General features: G+C 43.6%; 1 protein-coding gene across 1 annotated transcript; it reads left to right on the top strand.

Moving 5' to 3' along the window:
* The first annotated feature begins 245 nt into the window (after positions 1-245).
* LOC134022750 (uncharacterized) lies at positions 246-4,747 on the top strand. The gene is given in 8 exon segments (XM_062464499.1): positions 246-507; positions 723-913; positions 1,070-1,163; positions 1,582-2,846; positions 3,092-3,195; positions 3,197-3,478; positions 3,753-3,897; positions 4,130-4,747. Coding segments are annotated over 8 exon segments (2,961 nt in total).
* Positions 4,748-16,152: the final 11,405 nt, after the last annotated feature.

The raw sequence follows: 16,152 nt of genomic DNA, 5'->3' as shown, positions 1-16,152 counted from the left end.
TACACACCTGCTGCCCATTACCTCATCATCCTGCATACTTCAACCCGGCTTTCCAACCACTCCTCGTCAGATCTTTGTCACAGCTACTGTGGATCATCATCCGTGAACCCAGTCCCTGCCTGCCGACCCGCTGATTCACCAAACAAGACCACAACTCAGGACTACACCCAATAAATCACCTAATTGTATCTGTGCTGCATTTGGGTCCAATCTGTACCACACCGTAACAGAACAATCTGACCAGCATGGACCCAGCAGTTGCAGACCAGATCCGGCATGCTCTGGCGAGCCAGGGTGCTCTCGTGGGCCAGCACAGCCAAGCCCTCCAGGAATTGATGGACGCATTACGAGGTCTCACAGCTAACGTTGCCCAGATCGGAAGCCAGTTGGACAGCCTTCCCACCTGCCTCCTCCAGAACCTCCCACACCCCCTTCAGACCAGCCAGCCCTTACTCCTAGAGAGCCACATGTGCCAGCCCCTGAGCGCTATGCAGGATATCCTGGAACGTGCAGGTCTTTTCTCATCCAGTGCTCCCTTGTTTTTGAGCAGCAGCCTGCAACATATTCTACAGATAGGTCTAAGATAGCATACCTAATGGGATTGTTGAAGGGGAACGCGCTAGCGTGGGCATCTGCTGTTTGGGACAGCTAGTCTCCACTCAATTCCTCATATTTGTTTTTCACTTCTGAAATGAGGAAAGTTTTTGACCACCCTGTGAAAGGATCTGAGGCTGCTAAACGACTCTTCACCATCCGTCAGGGATCCCGTAGTGTGGCAGACTACGCAATCAAATTCCACATCGCAGCAGCTGAGTCCGATTGGAATGATGATGCACTCCAGGGTGCATTTCGGAACGGGCTTAGCAAGGTGCTGAAGGATGAGCTAGCCTCCCGGGATGACACAGACAGCCTGGTTTGATTGGTCTCCCTTGCTATGAAACTGGACAGTCGTCTCCGTGAACGCCGGAGGGAGAGAGCTAGCCGCCAACCGTCCATGTCCTCTCCCACTTCCCATCCACACCTTCCGAGGGCTAGTATCTCCGAACCCTATGCTTCCCGCGCTGGACAGAATTCTGCTACTCCCGACTCAACTGGAGAAGAGCCCATGAATTTGGGTCGAGCCCATCTTTCACCTGCTGAGCGCTCTCGGAGACTGCAGGCTGGTGAGTGTCTCTACTGTGGGCAAGCTGGCCACTTCCTAGCATCCTGTCCAGTTCGGCCAAAAGGAGGGGCTCGTCAGTAACTGTGGGGATACTGGCGGGCCGAAGCATTCCCCAAACCACCAGGCCGCGAATGCAGCTGGAAACCGCTCTGTGTTGGAATCACCAGTCTCTCTCCTTGCCAGCGTTAGTAGACTCTGGAGCAGATGAGAATTTTCTAGATGCCTCCCTTGTCTCCCAGGCCTGCATTGCAGTTGAGCCATTAACCACTCCTCTTGACGCGAACGCATTGAATGGGATGCTTCTGGCCAGAGTCACTCACTGCACTAAACCCCTCTGTCTGATACTCTCTGGAAACCATCGGGAGACCATTCAATTCCACGTCGTTCCCTCTCCCCATGCTCCTATTGTTCTTGGTCAGCCATGGCTGAGACAACACAACCCCCACTTCGACTGGACATCTGGCAAGGTAAAGACCCTGTAGGGGTCTCTGTGTCTCCGCCAGCCGCTGAACCTCCTGATTTAACCTCAATCCCCCATGTCTACCACGATCTAGGAGAGGTGTTCAGTAAACAGCAAGCTCTCACACTCCCTCCTCATCGGCCTTACGATTGTGCTATAGACCTCCTTCCTGGGGCCCCCCTGCCAACAAGTCGCCTGTACAATCTGTCCCGTCCTGAAAGAGAAACAATGGAGAAATACATACATGACTCTCTAGCCGCTGGCATCATCAGGCCATCTTCCTCCCCTGTTGGGGCCGGTTTCTTTTTTGTCGCCAAGAAGGACCACACCTTACGTCCCTGCATAGATTACCGTGGCCTCAATAGCATTACAGTGAAGAATAAATATCCTCTTCCCTTGATCAGCTCTACCTTGGAGGTCCTCCAGGGAGCCACCGTTTTCACGAAACTGGATCTCAGACACGCCTACCACCTTGTCAGAATCCGTGAGGGAGACGAGTGGAAGACGGCCTTTACTACCCCCCTGGGACACTACGAGTATCTGGTTGTTCCTTTTGACCTAACCAACACCCCTGCCATCTTCCAAGCCCTTGTTAATGATGTCCTCCGTGACTTTCTCAATCGCACAGTCTTCGTCTACCTTGACGATATTCTAATCTTCTCCCGCAATCTGGAGGAACATGTCCAGCATGTCCAACAAGTCCTCCAAAGACTCCTGGAAAACAAACTCTTCGTCAAGGGAGAGAAGTGTGAGTTTCATGTTAGCTCCATCAGCTTCTTGGGTTACATCTTTGAGAGTGGGCAAGTGAGAACGGACCCAGAGAAGGTACAGGCGGTAGTGGAGTGGCCCAAACCATCTAACCTCAAACAGCTCCAGCGGTTTCTTGGCTTTGCCAACTTCTACCGTCGATTCATCCAGGAAAACAGCAGAGTTGCCGCTCCTCTCACCCAGCTCACCTCTACTCTCACTCCCTTCTCCTGGACCACTGGAGCGGAGTCTGCTTTCTCTGAACTGAAGAGACGTTTTACCACTGCACCTGTTCTCATTCAGCCAGACCAGTCTCGCCAGTTTGTAGTGGAAGTTGATGCCTCGGATACGGGAGTCGGGGCGGTTCTCTCCCAGCGCTCAGCCACAGACCAAAAGCTCCATCCCTGTGCCTTATTTTCTCGTCGTCTGTCGCCAGCAGAGAAGAACCACAACATTGTAAACCGTGAGTTACTGGCCGTTAATCAGAATCAGAATGGGATTTATTCGCCATGAAAGTTTGCACAGTCAAGGAATTTGCTTTGGCAGGAAGGTGCATACAATAAACATATAGGGACCTAAAATTTAAATATGTTGACTATCTATACTAAGGGTACATAAACTAGCAGTACTAAGTGGAATTAGAATGAAATAAAATATACAATAAAATAAAATATAAGTTGCCGTAATTTACAATATAAAAATACAAAAATACAAATATTAAGCTTGCTTTGGAAGAATGGAGGCATTGGCTGGAGGGGTCCGAACACCCATTCTTTGTGTGGACTGACCACAAAAACCTGGCTTACATTCAAACCGCCAAACGCCTCCCGTCAAGCCCGCTGGGCTTTGTTTTTTGGCCGATTCAACTTTACCCTTACCTACCGTCCCGGCTCCAGGAACATCAAGCCAGACGCCCTCTCTCGCCAACATGTGATCGAAGTAACTCCTCCCAACACTGACACAATCCTCCCCTCATCCTGCATGGTGGCTGCAGTGACTTGGGAGATTGAATCCATTGTCAGGAATGCTCAACTCGCACAACCAGACCCGGGTAATGGTCCGCCTAACCGCCTATTTGTGCCTGATTCTGTCCGCTCCCAGGTCCTCCAGTGGGTTCACTCTTCCCGATTTACATGCCATCCTGGAGTTGGCCGTACGCAGTCCCTCCTGAAGCGACACTTTTGGTGGCCTACCATGAACACAGACACCTTTTGTATTGGCATGTACTGTTTGTGCTCGAGCTAAATCATCCCATCAATCGCCTGCTGGTCTGCTCCGCCCTCTGCCTATTCCTGGCCGACCATGGTCCCACATCGCGCTCGACTTTGTTACAGGCCTTCCTCCCTCTCATGGTAACACAGTCGTACTCACCATTGTGGACAGGTTCTCCAAGGCGGAGCACATTGTTGCTCTCCCCAAGCTCCCCACAGCTTCTGAAACTGCTGACCTCCTTGTTCTCCATGTTGACCGCCTTCATGGGATCCCAAACGACATTGTCTCCGACCGTGGACCCCAGTTCGTTTCCCACGTATTGAAAACATTCTGTCATGCACTCGGCGCCTCAGTGAGTTTATCGTCTGGTTATCACCCACAGACAAACGGACAGACGGAGCGGGCTAACCAAGACCTTGGAGCTGTGCTTCGCTGTGTTACCGCCCTCAACCGCTCTGACTGGAGTACACATCTCCCTTGGATTGAATATGCCCATAACACCTTGTCCAGCTCTGCCACGGGATTGTCTCCTTTTGAATGCTACCTAGGCTATCAACCACCCCTGTTTCCAGCCCAGGAGGACGAACTGGCAGTCCCTTCTGTCCGGGCCCATCTCCGCCGTTGTCAAAAACTGTGGAGGAACACTTGCTCTGCCCTGCTGCGCTCAGCTGACCGCAACCGCCGACCGTCACCGAACTCCAGCACCCACATACCAACCAGGTCAGAAAGTGTGGCTCTCCTCCAAAGATCTCCCGCTGTTGACTGCCTCCAAGAAACTCACACCTCGATACGTTGGGCCATTTGTGATCGAGACTGTCCTTAACCCATCTGTTGTCAAGCTCAAGCTCCCTACTCATATGAGGACAATTCACCCCACCTTCCACGTCTCTTTGTTGAAACCGGTTTCCACCAGCGTGCTCGCTCCTCCGGCTACTGCCCCTCCACCCCCCCGCATCATTGATGACCATCCTGTCTACACCGTCCGGCGACTGCTGGACGTGTGCCGTCGCGGACGTGGATACCAGTACCTAGTGGAGTGGGAGGGATACGGTCCTGAAGAGCACTGCTGGATTTCCCGCCGCCTCATACTGGATCCTGCCCTTGTCCGGGATTTCCACCGTGAGCATCCCGACAGACCTGGTGGGTTGCCTGGTGGCAACCGTTGAGAGGGGGGTCCTGTTACGGCCACAGCCTGGTCCCTGTCCCTTTTACACCCCCTGCTGGTTCTCCTGTATCATCCTGCCTAGACCCTACACACCTGCCGCCCATTACCTCATCATCCTGCATACTTCAACCCGGCTTTCCAACCACTCCTCGTCAGATCGTTGTCAGAGCTACTGTGGATCATCATCCGTGAACCCAGTCCCTGCCTGCCGACCCGCTGATTCACCAAACAAGACCACAACTCAGGACTGCACCCAATAAATCACCTAATTGTATGTGTGCTGCGTTTGGGTCCACTCATCCACACCGTAACACATAGTTGAGAAGTTGCATCAAAACGAAGAAAAATTGTCCTAACCTCTATGACTTAAAAAGGGAGGAATCACTTAGTGTAGTAAGCTAATTTAATTGAGCAAAACGTGTTTAACCTTTTTGTGATGTGTAGACATGCTTGCTGATTATTGCAGTTTAGCAATACAATCTAACAAAAGTGTTTAGCTTATTTTGCGATTGTAGAGATTCTGGTCTATGTTGTGCAAATATTCAAGTAGGCTAGCTCTACCTTTTAGGGGTGGGAAAATAGATAATAATATATATATGTGAGTGAGAGAACAAAGATTGTGCCCTTGCCGAAGGCAAAGCACACCCAATTGATGCATTTCGGACCACAAACAAACAATACAAATCTTTAATTTACCTTTTTTTTTTTTTACAAAATAAACAGACAACATTGTTTTGTTTTCCAGCGCCTAATGCTGGCTAAATATTTTTGTTAAGATTTTAAGATTTTCAAAATGTGAGAGACCACAAACATGAGGACAAAAAAAACCTAGATTTAATCGTTTTGCTCCTACACAGTAAATTTTGAAGTGTTAAAGTAACACTCAAAGAGTTAAATTTAACACTATTCCTGAGTGTATTTGGTCCCACCCTGAATTAGTGTTAATTTGACTCTTTTCATAGTGTTAACATTTTAGAGTTAAATTAACTCTAAATAGAGTAAAAATTTAACACTCGCTTACACTGAATAGTGTTATTTTAATTTTACACTAAAGGTTAAATAACACTGGAGAGTGTAAATATTACCCTTGGAAGAGTTAATCATTTACTCTTCTAAAATAACAAATCAACTCTGATTGAGTTTGATTCCAGTCCAGTTTAACACTGCATGGAGTTGACACTCAAGGTTAAAATAACTCTGATAAGTGTTGATGTTACACACTATTGTGTTGATAATTGACTATCTTGCAGTGAAAAACAAGCTCAAATAGAGTCAAATTCTAACACCGTATAGTGTCACGGAAATAAATCTCAGCAGTATTCATTTTACACTTTTTTAGTGTCAAATTACACCAAATACTCCATTAAGTGAGTAAAAATCACAACTTACCACAAAATAATGCATTTCAAATTTTTATTAACAGCTCAACTATGTCAGGCTAAAATATATTAAGAATACAAATCCCTTTTTAAAACATTGACCTTAGGTTTCCATAAAATGGCAATAGGGAACAACATACAAGGAGGAATCTGTCGTTCCATACTTCATTTGAACATCAAAAGGTTTAAAGTAACACAGTTCATTAATGTTGATCACCTTTTGAACCCTGTCTGGATGCATCCTGACCTTAAAGGCATAGTAATGGTAATCAAAACACACTGTTTCCATCAGTTTTCCACAGAGCAATACACAGTCATCTTTCACAGCAATAATTTTGATTTTACAAAATACAGGCATCTCAAATGCTACCTCAGTACAGATAATGAAGTCACGGCGGTACTCTGTACCATGATGTTTGATCCACTTGGCAGAAAACACACTGGTAGACAATACAGACCCAAATTTTAAAGCAATCTCGGGACCTTCTTTGAGCTCACTAAGTGTTACCATCTTCCCCGAACCTAAAGTTAATCTTTCCTTGCTAAAGGACTCTCGATACATTGCCATACAACTTTGGTGCTTTTTGGCTAATGTTTTTGTTACATTTTTAAAGCTTTTTAATTGCTTCTTAAAAAATTATGTTTAGCTTCATAACGCATGCACCACATGTGCAGAACTGGGCCGATGTTTTTTATATTACGAGGGTAATGAATCATGAAGTGATGCTTTGGTAAGAGATTGATTGCAGGAAACAACTGCTTGAAGAGCTGATGATGATCAATGATTAAATGTTTGAGGTAAATGGTCATGCCTTCTGTAAGGACTGGGGAAAATACAATGTTAACAATGTGTAGAAGCAAAAGTAGAAGATGCCAGTGCTGGTCATCTGACTGTATTAAATCACCAAATAGCAAAGGCATATTACGTAATAAGCACCAAGACTGTATAGCATTCAACCCCAAATCATCACTTCCATCAAACAACTTTACTCTAGGTGGACGGTTTCGCTGCTGATTGTATCCATAGTCAAAAGCATGTATTCTACCAGCCAGTTGTTCAGCATTTAGGAAGTTTTCCTTAATGTACTGCAGGACAAGTTTGACTTCAAACTGAGCAACTCCTTCTAAAATATCGTGCATTATATCTACAGAAAAATTGTTGGCTGTATTAAAATACTGTAGTGAATTCAGCAGACAAATGCGTTTGACACCATAGATATGAGGTAGTGTAGGATCTGTTTGTAAAGTTTGACAGTGCAGTTTGTGCATCTCGATAGTTCGTAGTACAACTTTTGGATCATCTTCACAGAACACAGTTTGAAAACAATCTTTTTCAAGGAGACAGAAACGACAACAATACCTTGCCCCAAATGACTCCACAAAGCCAAATAAACCATGCAACCCAAGATTATCACCAGTGACCTGAACTATGGTACCGTGAATCACATCTTTCAATCTGGGAACTTTAAGTCCCTCTGTCTCGAGTACTTTAAGATCACTGACAAGTGGCTCAAGTATCAAATTAAAACCATAACGCTTGATGTCCTGCGCATGGAAAAGAGCACACAAATGAATATTTATCAATGATGAATTAAAGATTGGGGGAAAATTCCTTAATGTAAAGTATATAGCACCTAATTTGTGTATACCCTTTTTAGACCCCAAGGGGTTTGCTGTTTCAAAGTCGTCATAAAATAGCTGGATCTGTAAGGCATCTTTTTCTATAGAGAATAAGGGACTTTTTTTTAAATAGGCGACATCTCTCAAGTCTGCATACACACCTTCCTTGGGCATGTGCCTGGGCTTGAACATGTCTGCAAGTTCTGGGTTTTGAAAAATGGCCTTTAGTGTTTCTAAAATAGGAATATATGCAAACTTGTCAGTTACAACGACCTGATCGTATGTCCCAGTTGTTTTGTTTCTTCTGCTGTCAAATCTTGTGCCAAGCACCTTTTCAACAGGTTCTACGATTCCCCATTTCTCTTTGAAGTGTTTATTTCGTTTAGCTTCTGAATTTAAGGGGGTGAAAGGGTTTTCCAACTTTTGCAAAGATTGTTCTATTCTGTTCTTATTTTCTGTTTCCTGTGGAGATAAGCACTGCAAAGCTGCATCTGTAGCTTGACTTTGAATCTCAAAAAACACTTCTTCCATGGAGGAAACAAAACTATTTACAGTAGATTGACTTAATCCAGCTGCTTTTAGTTGTGCAACAGCAGAGGCACACATATCTAGAGTGCTCCTGTTGGACTTTTTCAACAGAGTAGATGTGGCTACCTCGTGTTCATTAACTGTCCGTGACGTTGTAGCTGTCTCCTCTACATTAGTGGTCACTGCCTCTCCAATGCTGCTTAAATAAACATCAGGGTCAACCTGTTGGTCAATATACTCAGTGTGTTTTGTGTTTAAATGTTTCCTAAAACCAGAAAACGTACCAAACGCACAGCCACATCCAGTCTGAGCACATTTAAGCCGGAGATTTTTTCCAGGTAAGTAACCGTGAACTAATCGTAAATGCCTAACAAGCATATTTGAACTCGATAACTCAGCCTGACAAACAAAACACTTCATGTTCGAGGAGAAACTTCAAGCACTAATGAAGTAACCTCGCCCTGATTTCAGCAACACGAGGACTCTCTTTGACCTTGCCAGCATCGATGCTGTACACTGTAGTTTGGATGAAAGTGTACATGTTGTGGAGCATGGTGTTGTAGGATGTGCCAAACACAAAATGTGCCTTAAATAGTTCGTCAAAAGCAACAAGAGAAGAGGTTGACCTGCAAGGTATGGCATTCTTGTCGATAATGATGAAGAACTGGTGGATTGCATTCTTCTTAACTCCAACAGCTAGGAGATAGGGCTGAGCGCTAGTAGTGATGGCATCGAGATGCTCTTGAATGTTTGTTCCGGTCTGCGAAGACAAATGAGGGAAAACTGTAGTTAATGGCCAAGTAGTTGTAGAATATGCAGAAAGAGCCAATACACTACTCTTATTGAATATGAATATTGAATGAATACTTGTAGCCTAATATTAGGTGTTCATACCACAAATTAGAAAAAATACAAACCTTCTTGAATACCACAAGATGTTTCTCTGCTTGGGATGCGGAAACCTTTCCTGGTCTCTTCCGACCCTGAGCGGAGGGTGGAATCAGGTGTATAAGCAGTAAAACCGATGACAGATCACTGTCCCAACCTGTAACAACACAAGTTCAATGTTAACACACTTCAGTTACGTTGTTTTCTTTACAAAAGACCCCCCAGACAGACAGCAGTTCTACATCACAAGAAGTTCTCTAACTAAAACATCCACAGGGCTGAGTCAAATCTCAAAAGTTTTGTTCAATATACTGCTACAGAACGTACTCGTAAATCTTTCACAGATCCAGCTTCTTAGTATTATGTTGATATTTAAATGTTTACACATAATGTTGATATTGCAATACAACACGAAAGGTAGGCTTACAAGCATCTTACCAAAGTCAACATCCAATTCAGTGCCATCCTCAGGAGGATCAGCTGCCAGCAAGAGTTCTTCAAGCTCACTTGTGGATGGAAGCTTTCTGCATTGTTTGATGATCTTTTTCTTGAACGTGACCGGCCACCTTTCCAGAAGCTTGCTTGAGGTATCCTCTCCGAACATTAGAACAAAATCCTGTTCAACCTGGAGTGGGGTGGTGTTGGTGACAATTTCAGTTATTTGACAGCCAATCAAATTGTATTGGGTGCTAGTTTAGCTAGCTAGTATCACTACAATGTCTTACAAAACAATTCACTTGTCATAGTATTTTCAAAATAACATAATTACCAAGCTTTTGACGTCTTTAAAACGTGGAAACTCAGACAGTATGTTGCTTGACTGCTGGGGGTCGAGGATCATTTTGCGGCGATACACAAACGTCAGTTTCATTTTCTTCTTGATTGTGTCTGCATCAGCAGAATGTTTCATCAGTGAGATTGCTTCGTTGCACTCATCATCAGTCAGGGCAGTCTCTGGAACAAACTGGGATTCTCGTCTGACAGTCGGTCCTCCAGACATGTCTTCACCAGTTGATCCTTTGGCTGATTCTACACAACAAGGGAAAATTTCAATCATGTCAAAAGTTTTAGTAGCCTGGCTAACTTTTAAAGGAAGTACTCCACTGTAAAATATACTTTTTGAGCTGTAAACTAAATGATATGAATGATATGTTTGATGCTAGGGAGTGTGGCAAGCTGGTTTAGCCAAGGCCAAATGGGAAGAAGGCCAAATTACAGGTGTTGGCCATCTGAGGGGCAGAGGACAGCAAAGGGGGGGGGTGGTTACATGATATATATGAATGTATATGGAGCGTGATGAAAAGGTGACCTTGAAATTGTGGCGTTAATGGCGACGCAAGGAAAAAATTTGGGTGCACCTACATTTTGTGCTGGTGCACCTAAATAAAAAAGTTAGGCGCACAAGTGCAACCAAGACAAAAAGTTAGTGTGGAGCCCTGCATCAATGCTGGTGTTAATATTGACATTATTTCTTCACAATTTATGAAATCTGCAGTTTGTGGGTTGAAAAATGTATGAAAATGCCATCTACTGGTTTAAATCACCCTAAAGTTTGCAAGGCCAGTTTGCCAGGGGTTGCCTCGACCAGTCAGTGTCGAGGCAACCCCCCCTTATGTCACAGTCCTTTGTAGGTCTCTGATGCATATTTTCTTTAAATTTGCTAAGAGGGAGGGAGCTAGCAGAATTGAAGGATGTAGTTACACATTATACTATATGTCTGAGAAATAGTGCAACAAATGCAATTATTGATCTAGCAACTGTTTTGTTCCATACATTTTCCAGTATTACCTCCGAATGATGATCGCCTGTCTTTGGCGGTGCCTCTCTGAATAGTTTTAATCCTCCAGGCCAAGTACCCAGTTCCACTCTCGCCATCATAATAATGCTCCTTGAAGGATGAAAGGATAACAAAAATGGATACTTCATTGAAAACAACATGGTCTGGTAGGATTCAAAAACTTCCAATAGCATTTAACATTACAACTATTACTGTGTGCAACTCACATAGCCATTCTTAGAGAATGGGTCACTGAGGTACGGGAATAAGGTCACTATTCCTTTGGCATACATTTCTTTCACCTGTCTGGGTGGAGATGTACTGCAAAATTGAAGAAGAAAGGATTGTGCAGTCATATTCACTTAGATTCAGATTTAGATTTACAGATTGAGAACACAAGGACTATTAACAAATTACCCATTCTTTTCTGTCATGTCAGCTGCCAGCATGTTCACCATTTTGCGTCTTGTTTCATCCGTCAAGGACTTGGTTCGGTTGTATTCATTTATTATACGTTCCCCACCGGGTTTGTTGGTAAGAGCTGATTCCACCAACTTAAAACAAAATGCATAACAATTCAGCATGTTATGTCCACTGCAAATAAACTGGAAATAAACTAATATGATGTCAGAGGATGTCCCGATCCAATCTCAAAGATTGCAAGTGCTACAAAAATCCAATGAAAAAGCCAATAATGGTAAGAAACTCCCTCCAGACAGCGACAATAACTTTAATGTACTCGAAGTGTGCACTGTATTATCAATAAATAAATAAAAGTATCTGATCAGGACTCAATATCAGCAGATACTTTTTTTAATCGGATAGGGCGCTTAAAAAAACTTGATCGGGACATCCCTAATCAGGACTTCAAAAATGTTTTGAAACCATGTAATTTACAATGTATATTAATGTAATTTTAATTCTCTGAGAACATATTCAAGAACAGAATTTAAAATGTCATAATTGTCTTATAGTGTGTGGTGTTTGTCCTCGGGGTTCCCCCAACACCTCAGGATTTCTGATCGTAAATATTCAACATGTTGAATATTGAATATTTACGATCAGAAATCCAGATTCGTGATCGGGGCGGCTCTGACGTTTTTCCGAGCAGGTTCGGTCACTCTTAACACACTTCACCTCACACCAAGGGAAAATCTTATAAAATAATCTGTAGAACCATCAAGATAATCGGGACATTACGGAAGGGGGGAAATCGGCCCGATTATCCTGTGGTGTGTATACCTAGCAAGACACATAGAGAAAAATGGCAAACCGGAAAGAACAAATTACAGTTTTGTGACTGTATAAACCTGTGTAAAACATTTGTACCAAGGAGATCAATGGTATGTTACACAATTATACTAAAATAGATTACTCCCCTTAAAAAACAATATTGCAGTAGACCTACTTGCATGGAAAAACACAATTCTCAACGTCGGTCTCCTATGATGGACCATAAAGAGAGGTCCTGGTCACTTCCTGTACCATTTACCTGGGTGTCCTGTGATGCTGTGCTGGTCCGACGCTTCCCAGCCCTGACCAGTGGCTACCACTGACATGTTCCAACTCAGAGCACTGATTTGGAACTCTGAATCTCTGTTTCAACATTCATTTGCACATTTTACTACATTTTCCTACTCTTGATCAGTAGCGGAGCCAGAGGGGGGTCCGGGGTGGCACTGGACACCCCTGACATCTGATTGGCCACCCCGGGTGCCACCCCAAATGTAATTCGCTACTGGAAATTTGATGCTGATTGACATCTCATTTGACCTCTTGAAAGAAGCATTTATTTTGCTGCGTTGCGGTGCATTATTCAAACCGAAGAGAGATGTTTGTTGCGAGATACAGAAGAATAAGAAGAACATACAGCAGAATAGAGAATATTTCCACAGCTCCACAAGCTCTTTTCGCAATTGAAAAAGGCATAATATTTGAAGTAAATGTTAAGGTTTGCATTGGGTTTAAGTTTCCAGAATGTTTTTTATGAATGTTGATTAGCCTAGCTGTGTAAGTTAATGTTAGAACTTCGACTCCAATAACAGACAAACTGAGACAGTCAGTAGGCTACCGTAAATTTTGGAAAATAAGCCGCGGCTTGTACTCTAATTTTACAGTTTTCTTGTGCTTGTGCGGCTTATATTTCGAAGCGGATTATAATCCGGTTTTAGAACAAAAACGTGGCTTCATCTCGATCTCTACAGACCGTGCAGCCAATTTAATGCTCAACACTTGAACGGGGGCTAATTACTTGAAAAGGGAATTATTTAGGCTACTGTGTCGTCTCAGTTACACTATCAGGGCTTGGAAATACAGTGACTTGCTAAAGTAGACAATTGTCTAGTAGAACATAACATTTCATAATAATTTGAGTTAATCAAACAGCTGCAAGACCCAGTGAAATGTTAGGCTAGCTAGCAAAATAACGCTAGCATCGCTAACAACATTACTAATTCAACTTTGGTAGTGTTACCGAGCTCTTTAAGTTCGTTTTAGATATAATTGTATATGATCGTGTGGACAATAAGCGGTCTCTTTTCATATTGTATTTTACCGCTTCTCTTCTTGACATCGACATTCGAACATGATTTCACGTAACGCCTGGGACACACTGCCTGAGACACACTGCCTGAGATCGGCTGCGATCTGCTGCGACGCGCCTGGAAGTGGGACCAACCACACTGGCTGCGAAGCGCCGCGATCGCCTGTGATCGGCCGCGATCGTTTCGGCAGCTGGTCTACTTTTTTCACGAGACGCTTGCGAAATATCTAGTGATATTTTCAAGCATTTAGCCTACTCAAGAACCCCCTTTGAAACGCTACTGTAACAAAGTTGTCACTGGCAGTATTTCAGATGGAATCGCGATTCAAACAGTACCGTCTGCTAACTGAAAATATGCCCCCATAAACGTAAACAAGTTTGACATTAATTTAGGGGGAAATGGATAATTCAAAAGAAGTTTGCTACGAGCAAGCTAGCTGCTGTTGCTAGCCAAACTTCACTGATTGGATTGTTTGAAAGCGCCAGAAATTAGAATGTTTCTTTTGACATAAAGTTTAGGCTGTCGCATTGAAGACAGCGATGCACCACACAAGCTTGAGTTTAAATACATTATTTAATGCGACATTACTTACTGTACATGCAGGTCTTGATTTGCTTAAATGTACATGTGCTGCTAGTACACCACAGCACGATACTTGCTGTGCAACTGCACATCAATCTATACGTCGTTGCCAACGTGTGCTGACGTGGTGACGTAGCTAGCACTGAGTACCCTTCGTTGACTAAAGGCACTTTTTGCCACAAAAACGTTGTAACCTCCTAAACCGTGCAATGGAACGTAAATAAAAATACAAGCAACGCAATCGAGACCAAGACGAACATTTTGACACAGGCGTTGTCTATGTAGTCCAAATATTGACTGATCCTTAGGTGGGCGAAAATAAACAATAAAAAAATAAAAACTTTACATTTACACTTACAGTTTAGTGCAGTGTAATTGTTTGCCGTGATAATAAATGACCAAATCATACAAACTGTCATGATACATTATTTTAATGCAGGAATTTCTTTTAAAATAGTATCTGCTGGTGGACATGTCATGCACTAACCTACATGAGAATATGATACGTGTTTGCAGTGGACAGATAGCCCCCCCCCCCCCCCCCCCCCGTTGAAATGAACGAATGACTCGAAAAAAGATTCGTTCATTTTACTGAACGAGATTCAAAGAACCGAATCAGTAAAATGATCCGAACTTCCCATCACTACTAGCATGCCCGTAGTTGTTTTGTTTGTTTGAGAGAAACGAGTTGTCACGCGTTGCACTCAACACACACGCGTGCAGACATAGCCTACCGAGAGAGAACCCCCAAGTCGATTTCTAAAATCAGCATCAAATGAATTCTCGAAGTTGAAAAGTACAGGGAGTTGTTGTATGACCCCCAGCAACAATTTTACAAGGACAACGTAGATAAGGATAAATGCTGGGATATAGCCAATGCCATGTTTATGTACCATGTCAGCGTAAAGGAAAGCTCAGAGTAGCAGAAAGGCTTGGTGACCGGCGCGGAGAAATGCGCATCTGGTGTGAACAGCTTTTGCTCAGTCGTAGCCGATCGTGGCGTTGCGCGGCGCGTCCAGGTGCTTGGCAGCCAGTGTGTCGTAATGCTTTCAGCATCAAGCCTACGGCAACTCCCGAAGACAAAACACCCTTGTCTGTTGTCACATAGAAAGGTCTGCTACAGTGGGTTAGGGTTAGTCCATGGTGCTTGAGCTTTTTTTCATAAAAATATTTTGGATGTTCCAACACTTGTAGACCCAGATTATACTGTATATATTGAAGAAAACAGTGACCCAAGACTCTGGACTATGGACCCCCTGAAGTAGCCTTGGCCCCCCCCTTGGCCACTCCATGTATAAAACTCTAGTTCCGCCACTGCTCTTGATGCATAACTATGTTTAGCCTGCACCTCTTATTAAGGCCGTAGCCATGGAGTCAACATTGGGGGGGACGAAATTTGCTGGGCAGATTTCCTTTTCTTCTTTTTTTAACGTTTAGTTATTACATTTTTTATGATCATTTCAGACAGCGTGTGTGGTTTCCTGTCGTAGCGTAGCACATTTATATTTTATTTCTATTTTTATATCAATATGTTGGGGGGACGTTTTGACCAGATTTGAATATCGGGGCCCAATATATATTATGATTACGGCCCTGCCTCTTTTTGTTAGGCTACTAAACAGTCTCTGGAGGACGGGATCCCTCGCTGAATTGCTCCTCGCAAGGTTATTTTCATTTTTTATCAATTCGTTTTCCTGGGAGATTTTCCTTGTCTTCCTTGAGATTTAGGTTGGTTTAGGTGCAGTTCTATGGGCGTATGTGAAGCCATCTGTGATATTGCTAGTAAAAAGGGCTAAAGAAATACATTTGATTTTCTATCCATGCTGTTAGGATGGAGTAAACTCCCTGCGAAATGTATTGTATTTTTGTACTATATGCTTTACAATGATTATGCATAAGCACGTGGAAAGTCAAACCTTTCTTACTGTTGGGTGTAATGCGCTCTGCATACAGCAGATGTCAGTGACCCGCTACCTTTTAGAAAAACGCGTCATTGAGATTGTACTTTGCGTTGGGGGAACCTACAGGAAAATACAACACTGGTAGATTTATGCTCACAATCTCTAACGTGACCATATGTAACAGTGGC

This window comes from Osmerus eperlanus, chromosome 6 (genome assembly GCF_963692335.1).
Source record: "Osmerus eperlanus chromosome 6, fOsmEpe2.1, whole genome shotgun sequence".
Taxonomy (NCBI): Eukaryota; Metazoa; Chordata; class Actinopteri; order Osmeriformes; family Osmeridae; genus Osmerus; species Osmerus eperlanus.
This window is presented reverse-complemented; position numbering and strand designations above follow the sequence as displayed.